The sequence below is a fragment of the Lithobates pipiens genome, unplaced genomic scaffold (genome assembly GCF_037356315.1).
Source record: "Lithobates pipiens isolate NorthernLeopardFrog02 unplaced genomic scaffold, aLitPip1_a1.2 Scaffold_23, whole genome shotgun sequence".
NCBI lineage: Eukaryota > Metazoa > Chordata > Amphibia > Anura > Ranidae > Lithobates > Lithobates pipiens.
In genome coordinates this window covers 87872217-87895244 of record NW_027507785.1, presented here as the reverse complement: position 1 = coordinate 87895244, position 23028 = coordinate 87872217, and the positions used below count along the sequence as shown (strand labels likewise).

Sequence of the window (23028 nt, the reverse complement as noted above, 5' to 3'; positions counted from 1 at the left end):
CCTGCCTGTCAGGAATCCCCAGTGTGAACTGAGTTAAAATGCTTGTAAGATCCTATAATTTACTATATAACAGTGGTAACAGTAGTATATAATGTACAATGTGTGTGTTTCTGTAATGTAATTGTGCCAAATACATATGTTATAGCGCCGCTCTGCGCTTCTGTGACCCACTGGAGCTCTCTTCCCTGCAATTATGTTACAGAAACACACACATTGTACATTATATACTACTGTAATAGAGTGGATTATAGGATTTTTACAAGCATTTTAAACTAGGGCTTATTTTCAGGGTAGGGCTTATATTGCAGCCCTCTTGGAAAGTAACGCTAGGTCTTATTTTCAGGGTAGGCCTTATTTTCGGGGAAACGCGGTAGGCATCATGTACACTAGCAACATTATTATTTTTTTTTTTTTTTTGCAAAAGCTCCATAAAAGCCCATCTGTCCATGTACACATAGGCTTTTACTAGATTTGCGGTTATGGGAGCTTCAACCTCACTCTCCTGAATGCAGAAGAATCATGTTCCAGGAAGGAATGTTTTAACCGATGTCCGTGAATTTGCCGCGTTTTCCCACGGATGGCGGTCAAAGTAGTTTTGTGGTTTATTTAGTAAAGCCGGAGAGTGCAAAATCAGGCTCACTTTTGTGTAGAAACCAATCAGCTTCCAGGTTTTATTTCCAAAGCTCAATTGGACAAGCTGAGGTTAGAAGCTGATTGGCTACCGTGCATAGCTGCACCAGATTCTGAGTGCTCCAGTTTTAGTATATCAACCCCTTTGTGTACATAAAGCCTTAAATACTGTTTGTGGTCATAATAATTACTTTTTGGCTTACATGGCGTATAAAGACGCAGACAACGCATTGGTGTGACTGGGTCCTAAATGTATTTGTTCTTGAAGGGCAAAGAACTTAGAGGAGGCTCAAGAAGTGTTCTGGAGACAGGCAGACTTCGGATATGTGAAGGAGAGGATCTATGAAATGCAAGTTTTATGTCATCCTCACGAGCCGGTCAGTATTCCTGTGCAGACTGTTTTATCATTGATCACCATGATAGAAAATAATCATTCCTATAATTCTCCCTTTTAGGGTGACTCCCTATTGGCCTGTTCTGCCAACCTTCAACACTGCAGAGCCACCAACCTCTACCTGGACTTGAGGAAACCTAGAAGAGGCCCTGACAGGTCAGACAGATTTAGAAAACTCCAGCCTAAAAATATCAACGTCCTATTTATTTAACTCTTTCATTTCCAGAGCCGTTTGTGCAATTTTTTTTGCACACATTAACCATTTGCTTACTGGGCACTTTAGCCCTCTTCCTGCCCAGACCAATTTTCAGCTTTCAGCGCTCTCACATTTTGAATGACAATTGCGCAGTCATGCAATGCCTGTACCCAAATCAAACTTTTTTTCCCCAAAAAAATAGTTTTATTTTGGTGGTATTTGATCACCTCTGCGGTTTTTATTTTTTGCGCTATAAACATAAGAAGAGTGACAAGTTTGAAAAAAAAAAATTAGATTTTTTTACTTTTTGCTATAATAAATATCCCAAATTTAAAAAAAAAAAAAAATGATTTTTTTTTCCTCAGTTTAGGCTGATCTATTTTCTTCTACATATTTTTGTTAAAAAAAAAAATTGCAATTGCAATAAGCGTATATTGATTGGTTTGCACAAAAGTTATAACGTCTACAAAATAGAGGATAGATTTATGTAATTTTTTTTTACTAGTAATGGCGGTGAGCTGCGATTTTATTGTGACTGTGACATTATGGCGAACAAATCGGACACTTTTTTTTTTTTTGTATAATTTGTATTTTATTGTAATTTTCAAAATTGAACAAAAAGAAAGAGGAACAACACAAGAAATCAACATACATAAGGGGAATACGGGGAAAAAAAAGGGGGGGTAGCCCAGGGGGGGGGGGGGGGATACATACAACCTAGTCAAGTTACAGGTATGCATACATGGTGGTAGAGAGTCACATCGGACACTTTTGACACTATTTTGGGACCATTCACATTTATACAGCAATCAGTGCTATAAAAATGCACTGATTACTGTATAAATGCCACTAACAGGGAAGAGGTTAACACTAGGGGGTGATCAAGGGGTTAAATATGTTACCTGGGGAGTGATTCTAAGTGTAGGGGGAGGGGATTCACAAGGGGAGGAGACCGATCGGTCTTACTCTGTACTGAGAACACATGATCTGTCTCCTTTCCCCTGACAGGACATGGATCTGTGTATTTACACACACAGATCCACGTCCCACGTCACAGATCCCTCCTGCGGACGTCATTTGACTATGGGCGGGGTATGAAGTGGTTAAGCTTTGACAAAAAAAAACATGGAAGCTGATTGGTTGATTTTGCACTCTCAAGTTTTAGTAAATCAACCTTAATATGCTGTGTAGTTGGGGGATATTTAAGTATTTGGCTGGATTTTTGCTTTAAGCTTTATAATGGGTAATATTTATAATTAAATGTCTGGCTAATGAACAATTATTTTCTTAAAAAATGATGGACCTTTTAGATGTTGCTGACTGCTGAACCTTTGCCGTTCTTTCTTAGATTTAAGGAGGATTTTATCCAGGATGGTGAGATCGGAGGTCACTGTGAACTGGACTCCAAGAAGCTGCAGTCTCAAGATCAGCGGAAGGGCCCCTTGCAGTCTTGGTAGGTCTCATCATTTCCTGTATCATTATGTACCCCTTCTACAGGAAGGGGTCTTGTGTTCTAAAGTGAACCTTAAACCATTTTTCTTGTTGTAGATGGGGTTAAAGCCCCTGTCATTATTTTCTTGTCCTATTCCAGTGACATTTGTAAGCGTTTAGATTTCACATCCGTTTCTGGCCTGGTGAAAATTCTTAACAAAGGGGAACCAGACAGCAATAAAACACTATTCAAGAAATGGCCAGCGTGACAAAAACCTAAATTTAAAAATCAAAGTTTATTGGGGTTCACATGCGGAAAACTGGTAAAGGAAAAAGTTCAAAAGGCAAGCAAGTCCGCCAACATTTCTTTTCTCAAGATGACCATTGTGTCTGTCACCTTGGGAAAGCGGTCCAGCAAGGCCCACAAACTTTGGATATGCTTACTTTTACACTTTATTTTTGTTCAGGTTATGCATGTGAACTTCAATAAACTTTTTTTATTTTTGAGGTTCATTTTTGGTGTGCAGCTCTTTTCTTGAATGAGCTATGATACAGTATTACCATTGTACAGTGGATATAAAAAGTCTACACACCCCTGTTAAAATGTCAGGTTTCTGTGATGTAAAAAAATGAGACAAAGCTAAATCGTTTCTCAACTTTTTCCACCTTTTTAATGTGACCTAAAAACTGTGAAAAACAAATCTTTTAGGGAGGTTAAGTAGATATGCAACCACATTATTTTTTTTTTTTTATAAGTGTGCACACCCTCTTATAACCGGATGTAGCTGTGTTGAGAATTAAGCAATAACATTCAAACTGATGTTAAATAGGAGTCAGTACACACCGGCCATCATTTTAGAATGCCTCTGATTAACCCCAAATAAAGTTCAGCTGTTCTAGTAGGTCTTTCCTGACATTTTCTTAGTCGCATCCTACAGCAAAAGCCATGGTTTGCAGAGAGCTTCCAAAGCATCAGAGGGATCTCATTGTTAAAAGGTATCAGTCAGGAGAGGAGTACAAAGGAATTTCCAATGTATTAGATATACCATGGAACACAGTGATGGCAGTCATCATCAAGTGGAGATAAATATGGCACAACAGTGATATTTCCAAGAACTGGACGTCCCTCCAAAATTGATGAAAAGACGAGAAGAAAACTGGTCAGGGAGGCTGCCAAGTGGAATACAGCAGCATTAAAGGAGCTGCAGGAATATCTGGCAAGTACCGGCTGTGTGGTACATGTGACAACAATCTCCTGTATCCGTGTCTGGGGTAGAGTGGCAAGATTGAAGCCCTTTCTTATGAAGAAAAACATCCAAGCCCCACTAAACACATCTGAAATCTCCCAAAATCATATGGGAAATAATGTTATGGTTTTTACAAAACCAGTTGTCAGAACAGATGCTGTGAGACAACGCAGTCACCGCACATCCACTGACACACTGGAGAGCAGCGCTCTTATGCAAGTGAATATTTGCTGATACTTAATTTACCGATTCAAATAATGTACATCTTCTTATATAACAAACGTATATATGATTAAATAAATAAATCAATAACTCCACATGACTCTAGAACAGTGTGCAACGTAGTCCAAAAAAAAAGTTTTTTTTCTCCAATCAACACTATGCACACAGGAGGAATTACACCCCCTATCTGCGTGCAAACAATCCAAAAGGGGAATAGTTCAAAAGGGAAGAATAATCCAATATGGGCCCCTTGTGCTGGAAACTATTTTTCACCACCACCGTACTCTTTGCGACACCTCCACACGTGAATTCCACAATCAGGGGGTTGTGACAAGTGGAGCACCCCCTTCTTTGGTAATACTCTTACCGAAGTGCACCGGTGAAGTCCGCACGTCATGTACTCATTGGGCTCCTCAATACTGGTTGATACATTATTCATCATCCTCCCTTAGAACATTGTTGTGACCATTGCTTCCACCGTCCCCAATGGTTATAATACGGACAAAAAATGAAAACATATATAGAGTAATTCCGTAAAAAAACTATTACATTTATTTGAATAAAACAGCAAAAAATCCACTCACAAACGACAATTTCCAATAGGCTTTAAAATCATAAACACAGAATATTCGTCAGGATCACTGCAGGTTAATTTATTTGCTCACCCATCCCCTGGACTGCATTAGGCTCACATATAGTTGTGCTCCTATGGCCTTCACTAATGGTCCTCTCCTGCAGCGTAACCTTTCGTCTGTTATTAGACATCATCTGAGGGTGCCGGTACCCATACTCCCCTTCCTTTATATACTGTATGTTGTTAAGATAAATTAGTCGGGTTAATTACCTCATTTTTGTGGGTTTCCGCCGTTCGAATAACCGCACCGCTATGTTAATGATGTCATTATGAGGCGACGCGCGGTCACATGGGTCAACACTTGTTCTGACAACTGTTTTTTGTTGACTTTTGTATGAACATATTCTTATGGATAAGGAATTTAAGCAGCTGCAGTGTTTGAAACTTTATAGTCTCCAGCAAAGATACTCAGCGGTGGTATCAGCGCTTGTGTTTATACAGATTGCAGACGCAGGGCACGATAGTATAAACAATTTTTAGACTGTTATGGTTTGATGAAACCAAGGTTGAACTTTTTTCTGGCTATGTTTCCAAAAAGATGTGTTTGGCGCAAAAAACAAAACTGTACATGACCAAAAGAACACCATACCCACAGCGAAGCTTGATGGTGGCAGCATCATGCTTTGGGGCCGTTTTTCTTTAGCTGGAGCTTCAGGAGCCTTAGTCACGGTTGAGGGAATTATGAACAGTTCCAAATACCAGTCCATATTGGCACAAAACCTTCAGGCTTATGCTAGGAAGCCGAACATAAAGAGGAACTTCATCTTTTAGCAAGACTATTACCAAAGCATATATCCAAATCAAGAAAGGAATGGCTTCACCAGAAGAAGATTAAAGTTTTGGAATGGCTCAGCCAGAGCCCAGACCTGAATCCTATTGAAAATCTGTGAGGTGATCTGAAGAGGGCTGTGCAGAGGAGATGCCCTGGCAATCTGACAAATTTGGAGTGTTTTTGCAAAGAAGAGTGGGCAAATATTGCCAGGTCAAGGTGTGCCATGCTAATAGACTCAACCCAAAAAAGACTACAGAGTACTGTAATATAATTAAAAGGTGCTTCAACAACGTATTACTTCCCTCCATGTGCACACTTATGCAACCATATTATTTTTTATTTTTACTTCCCTCCACCTAAAAGATTTCAGTTTGTTCAACTGAGTTGTAACATTTATAGGTCACATTAAAGGTGGAAAAAAATCTGAAATGATTGATCTTTGTCTAATTTTTTTTACATCACAGAAACCTGACATTTTAACAGGGGTGTGTAGACTTTTTATACCCACTGTATGTGAACCCATTTTGAAGGCAGAAGAGGGTCTGGTGGTGGATGGATTGGACAGCAACAATAAAAACCTGACAGTGGTTCCAACCCTTCTTCACTCTACCCAACACAAAACAAATTGCTTTAGATATAAATATCAGTACCAAGAGCTACTTATTCTCTTCCTACAGCAGCCTATTAAATCTAGGCCTCTAAAATCCACCTATCATTGTACCAGGATAAGTACAAAGTTAATTTCGTGTTCTGGGGAGATATCATCAGTTCTTACCTATTCTGTAGAGTATATGTTACCATTAGGGATGCACCGATACTGACATCTGTGCCGATACCAAGTATTTCCGTGAGTATCGGTACTTGCCCAAATGCTCCAGAAACCAATACTTTGCGGTGCGGTTTGCATTAATACAAAATGAATGGGCGCAAATCACAATGCAAAGAATCGTATGCAATTTGACCTGGAATGCGTCGCTCCTGTGAGTGTGTATAGAAAGGGATTAAAGCGCCATCTAGTGGGCAGTTTAAAAATTTTATAACTCAAAGTACATACCTGGCCACATGCAAATTAATCTGCATAGATGTCCTGGTCCGCTGATTATAGCAAATCACGGCTGCTTGAGGTGCTCACAGGGCTGAAGGAGATGTAGAGGTAGTCCATCCCCAAGCTGACATCACATCCACCTTATACCCACAGGGTCCTGGAACTTCTCCAACGGCCCTGATTTGCAACCATCGGTGGACCGGGATATCTTTAAAATGTGATTTGCGACAATTTTCTTTTTTTGTTACATAGTAGGTGAGGTTGAAAAAAACACAAGTCCAGCAAGTCAAACCTGTGTGTGTGATTATATGTCCCCCGCTGAGACCACCGCCTGTGAAAGGGAATTCCACATCCTTGTCGCTCTTACAGTAAAGAACCCTCCTACGTAGTTTATGGTTGAACCTCTTTTTTTCTAATTTTAATGAGGCCACTTGTCTTGTTATACTCCCATGAAAAAGTTTTATCCCTATTGTGGGGTCACCAGTATGGTATTTGTAAATTGAAATTATATCGCCTCTCAAGCATCTCTTCTCCAGAGAGAATAAGTTCAGTGCTCGCAACCTTTCTTTATAACTAATATCCTCCAGACCCTTTATTAGCTTTGTTGCCCTTCTTTGTACTCGCTCCATTTCCAGTACCTCCTTCCTGAGGACTGGTGCCCAGAACTGGACAGCATACTCCAGGTGCAGCAGGACCAGAGCCTTGTAGATTTGTTATAATTTTATCTCTGGAGTTATTCCCTTTTTTAACGCATGCTAATAATCTGTTTGCTTTGTTAGCAGCAGCTTGGCATTGCATGCCATTGCTGATCCTATCATCTACTAGGACAGACCTTTTCCATCCTAGCCCCCCCCCCCCCCCCCCCCCCAGAGGTTTTCCCCCCAGTGTATAGATTGCATTAATATTTTTGCCACCCAAATGCATTATTTTACATTTTTCTACATTAAACCCCATCAGCCATGTAGTTGCCCACCCCATTAATTTGTTCAGATCTTCTTGCAAGGTTTCCACATCCTGCAGAGAAGTTATTGCCCTGCTTAGCTTAGTATCGTCTGCAAATACAGAGATTCAACTGTTTACCCCATCCTCCAGGTGGTTTATGAACAAATTAATTGGGGCTCTTCCCAGCACAAAACCCTGGGGGACCCCACTCCCCACCCCTGACCATTCTGAGTACTCCCCATTTATCACCACCCTCTGAACTCGCCCTTGTAGCCAGTTTTCAATCCATGTACTCATCCTATGGTCCATGCAAACGGATCATATTTTGTACAGTAAACGTTTGTGGGGAACTGTGCCAAATGCTTTTGCAAAATCCAGATACACCATGTCTACAGGCCTTCCTTTATCTAGATGGCAACTCACCTCCTCCATAGAAGGTTAATAGATTGGTTTGGCAAGAACGATTCTTCATGACTCCACACTGATTACTGCTGATACAGTTTTCATTACTATTATCTTATAGTCCCATATCATCCCCTCCAAGAGCTTGCATGCTATTGATGTAAGGCTAACTGGTCTGTAATTCCCAGGGATGTATTTTGGGCCCTTTTTAAATATTGGGGCTACATTGGCTTTTCTCCAATCCACTAGTACCATTCCAGTCAGTAGACTGTCAGTAAAAATTAGAAACAATTGTCTGGCAATTACTTTGAGTTCCCCAAGTACCCTTGGGTGCAAGCTATCAGGTCCCGGTGATTTATTAATGTTAAGTTTCCCAAGTCTAATTCTAATTCTGTCCTCTGTTAGCCATGAGGGTGCTTCCTGTGATGTCTCATGAGGATAAATACTGCAGTTTTGGTTACAGAAGCCCCCCGGTATTCAATTCAATACCTTCGCCATCTCCTCATCTTGTGTAACCAGATTTCCTTCCTCATTCTTTATGGGGCCAATATGATCTGTCCTCCCTTTTTTTCTGTTTACATTGAAGTTCTTGGTATTTTTTATTTATTTTTTGCTCTCCTCCGCTATGTGTCTTTTGTGTTCTATCTTAGCCACCCTAATTGCACCCTTACATCTCTTGTTGCATTCTTTATAAAGTCTGAATGCTGATGATGATCCCTCAACCTTGTATTTTTTGAAGGCCATCTCCTTTGCTTTTATATGCATTTTTACATTGGAGTTAAGTTATCCAGGACTTTTGTTCGCTCTTTTAAATTTATTACCCAATGGGATGCACTGGCTAATGCCCTTATTTAATATACTCCTAAATCAAACCCATCTCTCCTGCATGTTCTTTGTTCCTAAGATTTTATTCCAATTTATGCCTTCTAGCAAGGTTCATAGTTTAGGGAAGTTGGCTCTTTTGAAATTCAGTGTCTCTGTATTCCCCTTATGTTTCCTATTTGTGTGATTTATACCGAAGCCATTGACCTGTGATTGCTGTTTCCTAAATTGCCCCGTATTTCCACATCCGTGATCAGGTCTGTATTGTTGGTAAACGGTAGATCTAGTAACGCTTTATTTCTAGTTGGTGCGTCTACCATCTGAAGCATGATATTGTCCTGCAAGACATTTAGGAACTGGCGAGCCTTAGATGAATGCGTGGTTCCCTCTGCTCAGTCTGTCTGGATAATTGAAATCCCCCATTATGATATAGTGTTGGGTCTCGAGCACGCACAGTTGATTTCACGGCTGTATACTTACCTGTTGACTCCCATTGCCTTGACTGTTGCCTCTCAGGTCCGTTCTCGGTGGGAGGGTGATCTCGGAGCGGTATCGGTTGAAGACTGGGACGAGGCTTTGGCGAACCACAAAATTGTGTCGCCTAGGCTCTCGGACCGCCTTACCCACCTTTATGTCCTCCACAGGTCCTACCTTACACCCCATCGTATAGCCAAGTACAGGCCTGATTATGATCCCCGCTGCCCCCGCTGCACTTCCTTGGACGCCTCCTTTTACCATCTAATTTGGGCATGTCCGATCATACAGGTTTACTGGGCACAGGTTGTCCAGTTCCTCCATGACCGCATGGGCTCCCCACTGTCGTTATGCCCTAGACAATGCCTTCTGGGGCTCCTCTCCCTATCTGACAGCGATAAATACCTTAACATTTTTCTACAAGAAACCTTATTTCAGGCCAGAATGCAGATAGCCAGAACATGGTTGAGAGGAAATCCCCCTACTATACAACAATGGATAAGAGCGATTAATGTTACTCTCCCCCATAAGAAAATGCTATACTCTCACAGAGGCTGCCCCCATAAATTTAATAAAATTTGGGACGGGTTTGTTGGAAGACCCCTCCACTTGTAGCGTCGAGGGCTAGTTGTTCTTAGTCTGCTGTGCCAGCGGATCTCCCGTGTCAACCTCTGTCAAACAGTCTTCTCACTGCTTTGTGTCTCATGAGTTACTCTTGCAACTACCTGTATGTTTCCAACACTTGTATGTGAAATGCACCTGTTTGTGTTAGTGGCGCCTGTTGCGCCAGGCAATGCTGTCATTAACCTGTCTCTTATGCTCAATAAAGCTGCATTTTGAAGCAAAAAAAAAAAGAAATCCCCCATTATGATAACACTTCCCATCCTTGCTGCTAATCCAAATTGTGATAGGAGGTGCATCATCCCCTCCTTCCTCAGGTTAGGGGGCTTATAACATACTCCCAGTATTATTTCCCCCATAGCTTCATCCCTTTGGAGCTATGCCCATAAGGATTCCACCTCCTCCCTAGCTCCCTTAGTGAGATCATCTCTCACATTCACTTTATTCTTTATATATAGACATACCCCTCCCCCTTTTTTACCCTCTATCCCTGTGATAAAGGGTATACCCTTGAATGGTGGCCAGCCAATCATGAAAGCTGTTGAACCAAGTCTCTGAAATTCTCACAAAATCCAAATCCTCCTCGTACAACGGGTATCTCTAGTTCACCCATTTTGTATGCCAGGCTCATGGCATTGTTACTATACTTACTTTGGGTTTATGTGTTTTAGTCAACCTACCACTAATGCCCCAATATTACCCTCTGTGCTGACTATCTCTACCTCTGGACCCCCACCGGTCACCTGGTTTAAAAACCCCTCTAACTTTTTGGCCATCTTTACTCCCAGCAGATCTGCACCCTCCTCATTTAGGTGCAGTCCGTCCCTTCTATAGTACTGGTGACTGACTGAGAAGTCAGCCCAGTCCTCCAGGAACCCAAACCCCTCCTTTACTACTCCAGCTCCTCAGCCACTTGTTTACTTACCTAATCTCCCTCTGCCTTTCTGGTGTGGCTCGAGGTACCGGTAGTAGTCCTGAGAATACCACCTTGGAGGTCCTTTTCCTCAATTTGGCTTCTAAGTCCCTAAAATGGTTCTTTAGGACACTCAATCAGTTCCCAACAGGAAAGTCCAGGTAACACTGGGGGAAGGGGGCATTAAATTTACTATCTGGTTAGATTACTGACTGATTGTCCTGTGGAATTTTTTCACCCTTGGGGACCTGCAGTGCCAAGCTTGCTACATCAGCCCGCTGTGCAGCCCAAAAGTTTTCTACCTTTTTTATGTGTACTGGAGCTGGAATACTTTTAGGGCTATATTTAAAGCAAATATTTCCTAAGAGAAACCTGAAGGCTGCGATTGCTGTCCACCTTCTACAAATGCTAGTTCCCTGGCTCTTATAATGTCCCTTTGCTTTACTGCTGACCTGCAACAATCATGTAGATCCGAAATGTCATAAATAAAGTACAGACAAAAAAGAAAAAGCACCCCCCCAAGTTCCCAAGTTTCATAAAATTGTATTGCCGCATACACGCGGCCAGACTTTTCGATGGACTTGGTCCGGCGGACTTTGCAGCTGAGGTCCACCGGACTTTCAAACGAACGGACTTGGCCACACACGATCACTCCAAAAGTCCGATGGATTCGAAAGTGATGACTTAGAATAAGGAAGTTCATAGCCAGTATCCAATAGCTGCCCTAGTGTCGGTTTTAGTCCGTTGGACTAGCACACACACGACCGGATTTTTCGACCGGACTCGAGTCCATCAGAAAGATTTGAAGCAAGTTTTTTATTTCTAGGTCTGCCAGACTTTTGGGAAGAAAAAGTCCACTGGGGCCCACACATGATCGAATTGTCCGAAAGGATTCCAGTCCGCCAGACCAAGTCCGTCAAAGTCCGGTCGTTTGTACGCGGCATTAAGGAAAAGTCAGCGCACAGATCACAAAAAGGATAATATAAGGAATAAAGGTTATTCCATTACTCTCCATTACAAAATACGCAGCAGTCCAGCTGGTAATGATAGAATAAATAATTAGAAGGCAGATTTAAGTGTTCCCACAAATGTCGAAAAGTAAAGCGAAGGCACAAATATTTAACCTTCCTGGGAGGACCATTGTTGTGGATCAGGTAATGAGCAATGCTCATCTAAAGTGAGATTGGACCAAAAAGGATTATTGGGAGATTTCGACCAAGGGGCTTTAGATATACGAGGAGTGTCTAAAAAGTCTGGTGACATGGTCCGACATTTTAACGGCAACATGGGCCAGGTGTGCGCGCATGCACATGGTTATCCAGAGACACACGAGAAGTGCCACCTAGCATGGAGTACACATGACCATAAGGGACACTGTGGACAGTTGAACAGTCTGTATGAGAAGTGAGGTCACAGTGCAATTGAGTAACAAGTTAACCTCATGTTCTGCTACAAATTGTGGGGAAAATGGCGACGGAGACGCATGAGATGTTGGTGCAAGTGTACTGGGCAGAAGCTGTGAGCAGGAAATGTGTTTACTACTAGTTCAAACGCTTTTGTGATGGGAATGAAGGATGAGTCACGTTCAGGTCGGCCATTGACAATCAGAACCCCCAGAAATAAATGGAGCGAGTGCGACAAATTCTGGCGTCTAACTCTCTGATTGCAAAGGAATTGGGGCTGATCAAGGACACGGTGTGCACCTTCGTCCTCAAAGAATTGGATCAGTGGAAAATCTGTTCCCGGTTTGTGCTGCTCAAGCTGACAGACGAACAGAAAGCAAAATGGATGGAAACCTCTGGAGATTTCATTACCATGTGTGACCAGGATCCATCCTTTCTGAAAACCATTGTTACAGGGGATGAGACACTGGTGCTACCAGTTCGATCCGAAATCTAAGTGCCAGTTGATGAAATGACACTCCCCATCATCCAAAAAAGAGTTGCCTGCAAAAATCCAAGGTCAAGAAAATGTTTTACGGAAGTGGCTTGGGAAAGAAGGATCCGCCAACATGTCAGGCTGTGGCGTCAGCCGACAGCAGACTTCAGCCCACTGTCTGCTGAAAATGGGTCACAGGAGTGCAGAACAAACTGCACTCTTGTGGTCTACAGAAGTACAACCAACCGAGCTTTAGCTGTTCTCCTTTTAATTGGCCCTAGCATGTGTGTACATGTGTGCATGTGTGAAATAGGGGCCTTAGTTTGTACACGGGATATGTGAATAGATAGTATGTAACGTTCAGCATACATTGTTTAAAAAAAAAAAAAAAACAACCCGTAGTAAATAAAATATTTAAAAAAAGTAGAACTGGGTACTTTTTTAGTTCACCATGCTGACCTGCTGATACCTTTTTGTTAAGGCTTCATTCACACCTGAGCGTTTCATTTTCAGGCAGAAAGTCGTGAAAGTGCGTTTTTACAGCATTTTTTTGCCATGATTTTGCACAGGTCAAAAGGTCACCAATGTAAAAAGCAGAAAAACGACCTGTAATCTGCCCAAAAAGAAGCTCATGTACTTTTTTGAGCTTCAGACGTTTTGCTTCAGGCTACAAAACGCTCAGATGTGAACAGGGGCCATTTAAACTAATGGGATTTTGATTGTTTGGCGTTTTTTTCTGGCGTTTTACGAGCTGAAAATGCTCAGGTGTGAATGCAGCCTTAATGTGACTTGCCTGGAGTTCTTCCTTTCACTGATTTTTTTTAAATCTCAGGTTTGCACTTTTTTGTAGTAGCCAAAGTAGTACAATTGTAATTAAACACCATAGGTATAAATCAAAGTCAGGCCAGAGAGGTCTAATCAATTTCTTTACACCTACCGTAGACAGAAATCGATGGCTCCGTTTTGTGTTTTTGCTTTCTCTGCTATTGATTGGGAGTCGCAGACTGGTATACTTGCTTTTTGGGGCCACACAACATTTTTATGAGACCTTTCCCTGTTCCTTGCTGTATTTGAATGTAGGTTAGATCTTTTTACTTTTACAGATAATTGTAACATGAGCAAGCTGAACTCCTAACAGCTACTACTTGCAGAAGGGTTTGTATTTCTGCTTATTTACATTGTCTGCTAGGGCAGGAGACCTTTTTTTTTTTTTTTTTTTTTTTTCTGCTTCACTTAGGCAATAGAGGTCTGGTCTTTCCTCCAACCTGTGATTGGACACTGAAGGGAGAAGCAGCAGACTGATGAGCTCATCTCTCTGTCGCTCTTATTATCTTGGTAGCTTTTCCCTCTCTAAATCTGAGCATTGCTGTACAGGGGATTGCAAGCGGCCGATTTCAAGTCAAATTCAGATACTTGCATATAAAAAACTTAAGTTTTTATAGCATTTAAATAAAAATACATTTAATTAGAGGTGCACCGAATGGAGATTTTGGTACTGAAAATGTAGGATGCATTTGGCTGAAAACTGAAAATGACTTTTTAAAAATATTTATATTTTTTGATATAATTGTATCATATTCGACTTTTTAATTCAATATCATCAATTTAAAATATGGATTTATTGCCGGCCATTATTGGGACCTTTAGCGCAAGAAAAGCTCAAGCAAAATATATCCCTTTTAAATTATATTTATATATGCACACTGGTCAGTTGCGCTTCCATTGTGGTGTTAAAAATCCGGCTTGGTGCATTTTTGGTCAGTTAAAAAATGCACCTCCCAGTTCAAATGCATTGAAAACGCAGCAAGAACACGGCATTAACACACCCATGTTATGTTTTGATGCGGTTTTTGAGTCACAGGAAAAACGCACCACAAGCACAGTAAATCATGGTAAAATCGGCATGCAAATTCAAGGTAAAATCGCAGTGAATTTGCAGTAAAACTGCTGCAAACTTGCTGTAAAATCCCGGTTCGTTTTTGGTGCCAGTATTGCCACCTTTTTCTCTTATCAGCTGAATGTCGATAACATCATTTTCATGAAGGTGAATGTATGCAGCACTGAAAACGTAAAATTATAAAGTAAGAGTCCATAGTGTTAAAACAGAATCCTTGTTCAAGGAAACAGCTGGAACCACCCACCGTGTAGACAGAGACAATAAGGTGAGCATGAAATTATCCTCCACCGAACATCAACCCACCGGGCTTTTTACCAAAGAAAATGGACCACTGAGTTACAGGTGGTCAAACAAGCGTGATATATTAACATCGCCACAGAACCACTTCAATTGGATCATAGATGGCTGGATCTTGTAGTCTCACCAAATGGAAATTCATAGGTACATGTATGAAACACAAAAAGGCAACTCCTCATGGTGTAGTATTTAGGGTGAATTTATTTCATAAAAATCAGCTAGGGTTCTCACATTGCATTAGATAAAAGCAGGCATGTCACAAGCTACAATCTGTCATGGATATCAATTGTTTCCAACCACAAAGATGGCCACGGTCGGCACGTTAAAGCGCTGTGATGTCAGAGCTCCGCCCTACGTGTCGTTTCGTCCAATAGGAACGTCTTCAGAGGCGTGGTCAGAGATCATCATATCCTCTTTATTTAGGAGGGAGGGCGAGCTAGAAACGCCCCTCCCCCCTGCATTCCAAGCCTCTTTCATCCACCGGGAGCGGAACCACGTCATAACTAAGACATGCATGACTAGACACACCCACGACGGCCATGTTTAGGGAGACCAGACAAGGAACATTTATACAATATACCAATCTGGTTTCTGAGAGAGGATAAGGAGAAAGAACTGGGCCAATTTGGAAACGGATGATAAATATAAATCAAAGTGATCAAAACAACCAAAAAACATCAAATTTAAAAATAGAAAAATTTATAAAATTCCACAAACGTCTTAATCAAAGACCGACTGTGGAATAGAAGCAATGCTGCCATCTAGTGGTTGGAAACAGGTAATATATAAAAAATACTAATACATAAAAACAACATGAAAACATTAGCTAAAAATATATAGAAAAGGAGGAAGGTTAATCTAGGGATTCAGCTATTGTTGATAAACGCAATGACATCCTATTCTATATTTAAGCCAAAAGGTCTATAAGATTTTAAACACAAAATCCACCAAGTCTCCATCTTTGAGATCTCTCTCCTGATGTGGCTGCCTCTCCAATGAGGATGAAACCTATCTATAGCCATAAAGGATGTACCCTTTAAACTCTTATTATGGCACAAAGTGTAACGTTTTGATAGACTATGGTTCAAAAAATCTTTACGAATGTTCTCCAAATGCTCCTTAAGCCTGGTTTCTAGCTTGCAAATAGTGTAACCCACATAATGTAGGCCGCAAGGGCATGTGTTCAAACTGCATTCTTGGTCGAACAGGTAATGAAAGATCCCACATCATATGTTTAACCAGTAACAATCGAACTGAAGGAGAGATACTTTCTCCCCCTAAGGCAATTATTTTGGGAAACTTCACAATCACAAACTCCAGCCACAACTCCGTGGGTAATTAGCTGCCATTACCCACATAGGCGGTGCAGCAGTCTGGGAATTTTAAAACACAACTTTTCTTCCCCTTCTTTACTTAGATCCCTTTCACATTGGATGTGTTTTTCAGGCGCTACAGCGCTAAAAATAGCACCTGAAAAAGCGCCTCCATTCCTCGGGCTTTCACACTGGAGCGGTGCGCTGGCAGGGCGTCAGAAAAAGCCCTGCCAGCAGCTTCTTTGGAGTGGTGAACTCGCCGCTCCTCCACATTTTTAAACCTGTATGGAGGGGATTATATGGGCTTCCTTTCTAGCTGTCTGACTGTGATTAACACATTGACTGAGCCAGAAAGAACATGCAGAGTTAGGACTTCTGTCTTTCTCTATCCACACTTTTCTTGTTCTGGGTCAGTGACTCACAGGATTGCAGCCATAGAGAGCCAGACAACTAGCATTTTCAGAAGGCGGTGAACACTGGTAGCCATGTATTTCTCTCAGCACAGGTTTCTTTTAAGTATGGTGGAGTTATCCAGTGGGAAGTCATATTTGTATGCTTGGACGACACGGTTTCCTATTGGTACGTTGGAACTTGTCTTGGCTGGGAGCCACGATGGGTTAGCCGACATGACGGTGCTGGAAGAATAAGACTCCAAGAGTGAGATTCCATTGAGACACATGAGATCACAGATTCCTGGAAACACTCAAGTGCTGTCTTATAAACGTGGGAAGTATCAAGCAAATACCAGCCTAGGTTCCAGCAATGGAAAGACTGGGTAAAAAACTTATTGGGGAGTTAACTCTTTAAAAACAAAAAGAAAAGACATTGGAACAATACAAAAAAAGAGTGGAATTAAACTTAGTGGTTGTAAAGGCAAAAGTTTTTTTTTTTTTTTTTATCTTAATGCATTCTATGCATTAAAATAAAAAGCCTTTTGTGTGTAGCAGCCGCCTTAATACTTACCCAAGCCCCATCTAGATACAGCAGTGTTGCAGGAGTGTCTCGGCTGCCCAGGACTCCCCTCCTTATTGGCTGAGACGGCAGCGCAACGCCATTTGCTCCCACTGCTGTCAATTAAAGTCAGTCAGCCAATAAGGAGAGAAAGTGGTAGGACCGGAAGCCGCTGCGCTGTTTGAATGGACACACGGAGCTATGGCTCGGCTCAAGTGCCCCCATAGCAAGCTCCTAGCTGCGGGGGCACTCAACAGGAGGGATGGGCAAGGAGCACAGAAGAGGGAACCGAGAAGAGGAGGATCGGGCTGCTCTGTGCAAATCCACTGCACAGGGCAGGTAAGTATAATATGTTTGTTATTCTTTAAAAAAAACAAGACTTTAGTATCACTTTAACAATTACAAAACTGCAAGCAGGCAGCTCTTTATTGCAGAAGAGACATAAAATGTAACCAACAAACCTGCCTGCTCATGAATGTACACTGATCTGCAGGTGTTTACCTCAGCATGCATTCTTGGCACACTCTGGCTGTGCCAGAATGACTAATGCCTGGTACACTCTGTGAATTTTTTTCCGTTCAACCCATTGGTCAGAGCTACTGTACTAATATCCAATGTTAGTACAGTGATCTTCCCTGCTGAGCTGTTGTGTTCTGACAGGGGGACACTGATCGGGAGTCGGTTCCCTGCTGGTTTTTCTCTTCCAGCAGGAGCCGGCCAAATCAGCCGGCTTCTGTTGGACTGGCTGCCATAAACACAGGCCAAATGCCGGCCAGTTTATATTGAACCAGCCGATGATGCCTGATTTGGCTCATTTGTATGCATGCGTGGGATGACATCTTTTCACCATTGGCCAATCAAGAGGCCTGAAAACCCAGCACCTGGAAGCAACTGGGGAGGAGATGACAGCGGCTGGTAGGGGATGTAAACGCTGCATCGCTGGAAGGTGGAGGTGTGTATTTCTGGGGGTTTAGTTTAGTTCTGATATAAAGTAAATTTTTGGGCAAAAATCAATCCCCCCCCCCCCATACTTCCCACCCATTCAGAATGAAAAACCCTTCTAAAAGCCTTTTACAACTGAATCTGCTGTCATGTGACCCTCTGTGGTGCCTCTTCTGTTAGTGCAGACTGGTGATCCATCACTGCCATCCACTCCCGTCAACCAGTCTTATTGCCACCCCTCACGTCACTTGAATCAAATTATGATAGAATTATCTCATTAGTATAATCCTGTTGATTTCGGTGTGCTGCATATGAAGTGACAACTGTCAAATGTTTCAGTCTCTCAGCGGCTTTGACATGTGCTTTACAAGTCCTCATTCTTATTAATTTTCCTATGAATTCTAGGTTTGCAGAACTGCAGTCATACAGCTCTTTATCCTTCAGACCTATAGAGGATGGACACTGTAACATCATCATTGAAAAACCAACTTATATCATGAAGCTGGATGCAGGTAATTGCCCCTTGAAGCTGATGATTAGATTTAAAATCTATTAGTCATGGCCAAAAATATTGGCACCCCTGTCCTTCGCCCAGAAAATTGTTGCAATTCCAAATGTTTAACCATTCTCATGCTTATTTCTTTTGTATTACTATGACACAAAGTGGAGAAATAAAAAACCAAATCTTACACATTCCACGCAAAACTCCAAAAATAGACTGGACAAAGTTATTGACACCCTCAATTTATTATTTGGTAGCACAACCCTTGGAGAAAAATACCTGAAATCAATTGCTTCCTGTAACCATTTATGAGTTTCTAACACCTACTAGAGTTTTGGACCACTCTTCTTTCGCCAACTGCTTCAGGTCTCTCAGATTGGAAGGGTTCCTTTTCCAAACTGCTGTTTTGAGATCTCTCCACAGGTGCTCTGATTTAGATCTGGACTCATTGGTGGCCAGTTCAGTACTCTCCAGCGCTTTGTCTTAAACAATTTCTGGGGTGCTTTTTGACGTGTGCTTTGGGTCATTATGCTTCTGTAAGACCCATGACCTCTGACGGAGACCCAACTTTCTGACACTTGGCCCTAAATTGCACCCCAGAATTCTTGGGTGATCTTCAGATTTCAAAATTCCATGCACACAGTCAAGACATCCAGTGGCTGACGCAGCAAAGCATAAACCTCCACCATGTTTGACTGTAGGGATTGTATTCTTTTCTTTAAAGGCCTCATTTCTTTTTCTGAAAACAGTAGAATGATGGACTTTACCAAAAAGCTGTAATTTCGTCTGTCCACAGCACTATCTCCTAAAGCTATTTTGGCTTCATCAGGTACATTTTGGCAAACTCCAGTCTGGCTTTTTTTATGTTTCTGTGTCAGCAGTGAGGTCCTTTCTGTGTCTCCTACCAAAGCATTCCCTTTCATTCAGATCGCGATGTATAGTGTGAGCTGACATAGTTGTACCCTGTGCCTGAAGGTCAGTTGATCGGGTACTTTAGCCACCATTTGAACAATCCTTTATTGCAATTTTTGATCAATATCTTTCGTCCACGTCCAGGGAGATTAGCTACAGTGCCATGGGCTGTACAGTTCTTGACAATGTTGTGCACAGTGGACACAGGAACATTTAGATATTTGGAGATGGATTTGTAACCTTAAGATTGTCCATGCTTTTCCACAATTTTTGTTTTCGCATTCTCAGACATTTCTTTGCTGCTCTTTCTCTTCTCCATGTGGCACACAAAGACACACAACAGAAAGGTTGAGTCAATTTATCACCATTTTAACTGGTTGTCAGTGTGATTTCATATATTGTCAGCACCTGTTAATACAGCTGAGTTTAATTACAAATTACAGGAGCATCACAAGCTTGGAATGCAATTATTTCTTACAATTTTTAGAAGGTGTTAATATTGTCCAGTCCATTTGTGGCGTTTTGCATGTAATGTGCCAAAATTGGCTTCTGACAGAAATGCAGGGGGGCCAGTTATTTTGGTCATTAATAAATAAATCTATATATAAATAAATCTCATATATATATATATATATATATATATATATATATATATATATATATATATATATATATATATATATAATACATTTAATCTGTGAGTACACCCCTCACGTTTTTGTAAATATTTTTAGACGATCTTTTCATGTGACAACACTAAATAAATTACACTTTCCCACGATATAAAGTAGTGAGTGTACAGCTTGTATAACAGAGTAAATTTGCTGTCCCCTCAAAATCACTCAATGCACAGCCATTAAAGTCTAAACTGCTGGCAACAAAAGTGAGTACACCCCTAATTTAAAAAAAGCCAAATTGGGCCCAATTAGCCATTTCCCCTCCCTGGTGTCATGTGACTTGTTAGTGTTACAAGGTCTCAGGTGTGAATGGGGAGCAGGTGTGTTAAATTTGGTGTTATCGCTCTCACTTTCTCATACTGGTCACTGGAAGTTCTATATGGCACCTCATGGCAAAGAACTCTCTGAGGATCTGAAAAAAAGAATTGTTGCTCTAATTAAAGATGGCCTAGGTTATAAGAGGATTGCCAAGACCCTGAAACAGAGCTGAAGCATGGTGGCCAAGACCATACAGCAGTTAAACAGGACAGGTTCCACTCAGAACAGGCCTCACCATGGTCAACCAAAGAAGTTGAGTGCACATGCTCCGCGTCATATCCAGAGGTTGTCTTTGGGAAATAGACGTGTGAGTGCTGCCAGCATTGCTGCAGAGGTTGAAGGGGTGGGGGGTCAGCCTGTCAGTGCTCAGACCACACACTGCATCAAATTGGTCTGCATGGCTGTTGTCCCAGACGGAAGCCTCCTCTAAAGATGCTGCACAAGAAAGCCCACAAAGAGTTTACTGAAGACTAAGGACACTGGAACCATGTCCTGTGGTCTGATGAGACCAAGATAAACTTATTTGGTTCAGATGGTGTCAAGCGTGTGTGGAGGCAACCATGTGAGGAGTACAAAGACATGCGTGTCTTGCCTACAGTCAAGCATGGTGGTGGGAGTGTCATGGTCTGGGGCTGCATGAATGCAGCTGGGGAGCTACAGTTCATTGAGGGAACCATGAATGCCAACATGTACTGTGACATACTGAAGCAGAGCATGATCCCTTCCCTTTGGAGACTGGGCCACAGGGCAGTATTCAAACATAACAACCCCAAACACACCTCCAAGACAACCACTGCCTTGCTAAAGAAGCAGAAAGTAAAGTTGATGAACTGGCCAAGCATGTCCCTAGACCTAAACCCTATTGAGCATCTATGGGGCATCCTCAAACGGAAGGTGGAGGAGCGCAAGGTCTCTAACATCCACCAGCTCTGTGATGTTATCATGGAGGAGTGGAAGAGGAATCCAGTGGCAACCTGTGAAGCTCTGATTTAACTCCATGCCATAGAGGGTTAAGGCAGTGCTGGAAAATAATGGTGGCCACACACAATATTGACACTTTGGGCCCAATTTGGACATTTTTCACTTAGCGCTGTACTCACTTTTGTTGTCAGTGGTTTAGACATGAATGGGCGTGTATTGAGTTATTTTGAGGGTGCAGCAAATTCACACTGTTATACAAGCTGTGCACTCACTACTTTACATTGTAGCAAAGTGTCATTTCTTCAGTGTTGTCACATGAAAAGATATAATAAAATATTTACAAAAATGTAAGGGGTGTACTCACTTTTGTGAGATTGTGTGTGTGTGTGTGTGTGTGTGTGTATGTATGTATTATAAAATGTACTTTTTATTTTATTTTTTTATATGCAATGGTGTCATAAGTGGACCGGGTTTGGACTGTAACTGTAGATAAGCTGAACTGAAGTAAATGTCTCCCTATACACACAAGTAAAAGTGTTGAGTTTTGCTCTGACGGTACGTAGACAACAGAAGGCCCTCCACCTCCTGTTTGGGCTGTACTAAGTGCTTCCAGAAGCAGTCAGGGCTTCCTCAGGAGCCAAAGTCTAGGCCAAATTTGGCCATACATGGAGCAAATTTTGGCCCATTCCTGATAAACCAGCTGAAATTGGCTCAGTGGGTGGCCCTGTCTGTTCGACATCCTTCGAAGAATCAAAGGAGCTGGGTGGAAATCTGTCACCTGAACAGCAGCTGGCAGGTCTGGCTGTCCAAATCCAGTAGCTGATTTGTCCATCCATGCTGTGTAGGGTGGCAGAATTTCTAGGTGCATGAGCAGCTTAAAGTGGAACCAAGCTGTATCTGAGCACCACAAATTGAAAACGCCAATTAATTCATTTTTAAAATTCAAAACAAACTCCTCCATCCATGTTTCCGTGCTTTATTTGGTTGAGGAATCCGTTTGTAAAACCCCTCCGTTAGGCTCCATTCACACCAATACGTTCTTTCATGCTTTTTACAGAAATGCAGGAGTTTTTTTTTTTTTTTAATATGGGTTCCTATGGAACACGTTCACATCAATGCATTTTATGCCTCTGCGTTTTTTGAAAGGACCAGGGACTTTTTTAAATGCAAAACGGTGCTTTTTTTTGCATTTTTTTTGGTTCAATAGACTTCAATGGAGAAGCTGCAGAAAAGCATGTAGTGCATTTTTACTGCGATTTTGCAGCAATTTGCCTTTTTTAAATCTGCCCAACAACAAATTAAAAAGAAAACAAACACAAATGCTGACAAAATCATGGAAAGCACTGCAGAAACGCTCAAAAGCAACATGCATAGATGTGACTCGAGCCTTAGCATTTCTAGCTGTGGCCATCTTGGATAAGGGCAGATGACTCATAGTAGCATTTACTTTCTGGAATCCACCTGCCCTTAGCTCGGCATGCAGGCAGGGGGGTGTGCTAAGAAAGCCCCCTCCTCCCCTCCTCCAGATGAAAAGGAAAGAAAATGGGCATGAAGACTCCTGGGATGTATGACTGAATTTTGGCCTAGGTTAGAAACCAGGAAGTAACTGAAGAATGTAGAAAAAAAAATGGGAAAAAAAGTTTAAAACAAATAACGATAATACACTTTTTATCTG

General features: G+C 41.7%; 1 protein-coding gene across 1 annotated transcript in view; it reads left to right on the top strand.

Annotated features, from left to right (window-relative positions):
• EOGT (EGF domain specific O-linked N-acetylglucosamine transferase) overlaps positions 1 to 23028 on the top strand; it is an 83912-nt gene that overhangs the window by 15039 nt on the left and 45845 nt on the right. Inside the window, exons 4-7 of the mRNA XM_077451978.1 lie at positions 899 to 1007; positions 1086 to 1180; positions 2569 to 2673; positions 18429 to 18535. Coding sequence (XP_077308104.1) covers positions 899 to 1007; positions 1086 to 1180; positions 2569 to 2673; positions 18429 to 18535 — 416 coding nt within the window. The remainder of the gene's footprint in view (positions 1 to 898; positions 1008 to 1085; positions 1181 to 2568; positions 2674 to 18428; positions 18536 to 23028) is intronic.